Below are 3,856 nucleotides of genomic sequence, written 5' to 3'. Positions count from 1 at the left end.
GGGAGGGAGGAAGGCAGGGGAGGGAGGGAGGCCGGGGTGGGAGGAAGGCCGGGGAGGGAGGAAGGCCGGGGAGGGAGGAAGGCCGGGGAGGGAGGAAGGCCGGAGCGGGAGGAAGGCCGGGGCGGGAGGGAGGCCGGGGCGGGAGGGCCCGAGGGCGCAGCCCTTCCCAACTCTCTTCTGCCAGGTGGTGTCGCAAGGCTCAGGTCATTGACCTGCAGGCTGAGGGCTACTGGGAGGAGCTGCTGGACACCACCCAGCCGGCCATTGTGGCGAAGGACTGGTGAGGGCTGGCACCAGCTGGGGGCAGCAGGGACCCTTTAGCACTGTGTCACCAGAGCCTGGCGGCTTCCGGGTGTCCACCGGTCTGCTCTCCCGAGTTTGAAGGTGTGCACGAGCACCGTGCTGCACAAACCTGCCCGTGACCACGCGTGGCTGTGCACGCCTGTCATCCCAGCACTCTGGGAGGCTGAGGCAGGGGGATTGTAACTTAATGACTGGGCAACAGAGCGACTTAGTGAGGCCCTGTCTGAAAATAATAAAGAAGAGGCTGAGGAAGTAGCTCCGAGTAGGCCCTGGGTCCACCCAGCACTGAAACAAAACCACAAAACCCCTGCCTGTGTGGTGGCTTCGGTTCCAAAGTTGAGTCTGGTCGACCTGAGCTTTACTGTCCTTGGCCTCACCATTCTCATCTGTGAAATGGGAACAGGGATAGTTCTGGTGGGGGCTTAGGCAGAAGCGAGGTCCCAGCACGCCTCTCTCTGGCAGGTATTCGGGTCGCTCTGACGCCGGCTGTTTGTACGAGCTCAGCGTGAAGCTGCTGTCGGAGCACGAGGATGTGCTGGCTGAGTTCAATACCGGGCAGGTGGCAGTGTCCCCGGACAGCGAAGAAGGCGGCTGGACCGAAGTGAGCCTGGGGGCAGGGCCTAAGGAGCAGGGGGTGCGGGGTGCATGGAGACTGGGTGACGGGGGTTGGGGGGTGAGGGGGTGGGGGGGGCGGCGGCTGGGAAAGTGTACTGCGCGAATCCGAACACGAGCTGGAGGCTGGTCTCTGCGCCCGAGAGGGCTAGCAAAGGAAGCCTCAAGTCCCCTGAGGCTGACGCGTTCCCCCTCCGCTCCCCAGATCTCCCACACCTTCACCGACTACGGGCCAGGCGTGCGCTTCGTTCGCTTTGAGCACGGCGGGCAGGACTCCGTCTACTGGAAGGGCTGGTTCGGGGCCCGAGTGACCAACAGTGGAGTGTGGGTGGAGCCCTGAGCAGCCCGCTGTCACCTCCCCGGCCGCGGTGGACAGGCCTTAGCGTAGTTGGTAGCACCCTTGCCTTGCCCGCTCCGGTGCCGCGCGTGCGTCGTGCGCACGGGCACAGCTTGTAGAATGCGCGCTGCGGGGCGCGGGTTGTGCCGACCCCGCACCTTCCTGGGCAGGGACTGCCACCCGTCCGGCGCGCAATAAATGTTACTCATCCAGGGAAAGAATGGATACACAGCGGATGAATGGACACCTCTCCCTGCCTGGCTCTTCCGTCTCCCGAGGGCCCTGGGCCCAGCTTGGAAAAATACTTGGTTGTGCTCCAGCTGCTCCGGTTTCCAGGCCCTTTGGCCCGTGTGGAGCCAGCCTGGCCGGGCCACCAGGCAGACAAAGACTGGGATTATGAGGCAGAGGAGGCCAGGGCTGGGCCTGGCGCCTGGCCGACACCCAAGCTGCCCGGAGGCCGGCACAGGGCTGGGGGTGCTGGCTGGCCTCCGATTGCCTTCCGTCTCGTGATGAGCCTAGGCCCCGCTGTAGCCCTGCCCCCTCTCATTTTGGAAGCAGGATGTTGGTGGTGGCTGCACCAGGTCTGGGGACCGGTTCTGGGATCCGGAATGGCTGGGGCCGAAGCAGCAGGGCACAGGACCCTCTCACACATGCGTACTTCATGCTGCCCGCCCTGTCTTGGTTCTGGACTGGACAGGGGCATTGGCCTCTGGTCTTGAGGGTCCTTCTCCAAGCCCTTCTCTGGCAGGGGTGTGTGTGTGTGTGTGTGCATGTGTGCACGCACGCCTGTGTTGTGTGCCCTCCCAGGCCTCTAGGTGACCGCCTGGAGGTGAGGAAAGGCTGGAAACCTCTCCTCTCTGGGTACGCCGCCTGGAAGCATCGCCAAGCCTTCCAGTGTTGCTTGGACTCAGGCGAGATCCCTCGTTCAAGCTAGGCTGCCGGCCACTGTCCGTGCTCTTTTGCAATTTCACTCATTGATTCGCTCAGTTCGGGAGCCCAGTCCAGCCAGGTGCTGGGTAGGGGCCCCAGAGTGAAGACTGTCCCAGGAAGAACCTATGGCCTGGTCACAAGAAGGATGACTCACCCAGGGGCCCGCTGGTGTGATGGGGGGGCCTGCTCAGTCTGAGGGGGGAAATGCCATCAACATGACCTTAGGGAACATCTAGTATGAAGGAGGGGGCTCAGCTCCAGCAGCAGGCATGCTGTGGTCCTTCCTAGGGGGTCCTGGTCTGAAGGGGAGGCATAGTGCACCCACCCAGCTTTGTGACCACCAGGGTCACAGTGCCCTGCCCTGTGTGCTGAGGAGCGATGAAGGAGCGCCTCATGAGCTCCCATGTTGGAATAAATGGTTTTTTTTGGCAGAGGGTGCCGGGGTGAGGGTGTGGATGGGGGTGTGGGGAGGCCTAGAGCCTGCGTTGGAGTCACTGGAGGAGGATGGATGGAGACATGCGGTCAGGAGTGGGTGAGGTGCTGCAAGTTGGGGTCCAGGGCTATTCAAGAGAGAGGCCCTTGGGGATTGGGCTCTGGCTGGAGTTCTGTGGCCAGGGACCAAATCACAGGTAGTGCAGGAGTGAGTGTGGAGGGAGGCAGGTGGGCAGGGGCGGCCAGGGGATGCCACCAGCAAGACCACCTCCAGCAAAGGCCTGGTCTTGGGGGAAGGAGCCAGAACCTGTGTCGGTGTTGCCAGAAGGAAAGGGAGGTGGATCCTGCAGTGGTTTTCACTCAGGGAGGCGAGACAGCCACCTCTGGGTCTGTGCAGACATGGAGCGCTTCCTGCCAGATCAGAGGTGGGGGCGGGGGCAGCGGCTGTCATTTCTCTTCTGCTTCAGGCAGTCTGGCAGGTGACTGAGGGTGAGAGAAGGGAAGCTCAAGTTCCCGCTAGGTGCATCAGAGGGCAAAGCAGACACACAGGTGTGCAAGGCGGGGGACACCCGGGCTCTGCACAGTGGGGGCAGTGGAAGCCAGAGGCAGCCGACGGCCTGTGTGCAACGCAAGTTCTCTTCTACTTCACCAGTATTTGTTGTGCACCTACTGTGCGATAGGCAGAGACCAGGTTCCTGCTGTCCTGGAATATACAGCCTGGGCGGAGAAGCAGAACTATAGGCAAGGTCACAAAGCACACATTCCATTGAGTGTTCAAAAAATAAAACAGTAGGGCCGAGGAGATGGCTCAGTAGGATAAGCGCTTCCCTGGCAAGCGCAAGGGTCTGAGTTCAATCCCCAGTTCTGCCAAAAAAGCCAAACCAAACCAAACCAAACCAAAACAACAACAACAAAAAAACAGTAAAGCACACATTCCCCCACACACCCCTCTTCCGTTCCTCCCCTTCAGCTGAATACACTTAGCCCACCGACCTTGCCACTTTCTGAAGCAGTTCCGGAAGTCCTCTTTCCTGGGTGTTCTTAGTTTTGCTGTTGTGGCTACCTCAAGGCCTTGAGTTGATTCAAAACATTTACTGTCAGTTTGACTTTGGGGACAACCAGAAGTCACATGGGCCAGACCTGGGGAGTAAGGGGGCTGAGGATGTGCTGTGATGCTGCTTTTTTTTTTTTTTTGTATTTTAGGGAAGGGTCTACAGGGTGTTCAGGGTCTCACTACTAGAT

General features: G+C 60.6%; 1 protein-coding gene across 2 annotated transcripts in view; it reads left to right on the top strand.

Annotated features, from left to right (window-relative positions):
* Nucleotides 1-1,457, top strand: part of Fbxo2 (F-box protein 2) — a 6,981-nt gene extending 5,524 nt beyond the window's left edge. For both annotated transcript variants that reach the window (XM_023699570.1, XM_004639656.2), the window contains exons 4-6: nt 185-280; nt 766-904; nt 1,121-1,457. In XM_023699570.1, the coding sequence (XP_023555338.1) occupies nt 185-280; nt 766-904; nt 1,121-1,255 (370 nt within the window). In that variant the 3' untranslated portion in view covers nt 1,256-1,457. The remainder of the gene's footprint in view (nt 1-184; nt 281-765; nt 905-1,120) is intronic.
* The last annotated feature ends 2,399 nt before the right edge of the window (nt 1,458-3,856 follow it).

This window comes from Octodon degus, unplaced genomic scaffold (assembly GCF_000260255.1).
Source record: "Octodon degus isolate 3935 unplaced genomic scaffold, OctDeg1.0 scaffold00113, whole genome shotgun sequence".
In the NCBI taxonomy this organism is placed as follows: Eukaryota; Metazoa; Chordata; class Mammalia; order Rodentia; family Octodontidae; genus Octodon; species Octodon degus.
This window is presented reverse-complemented; position numbering and strand designations above follow the sequence as displayed.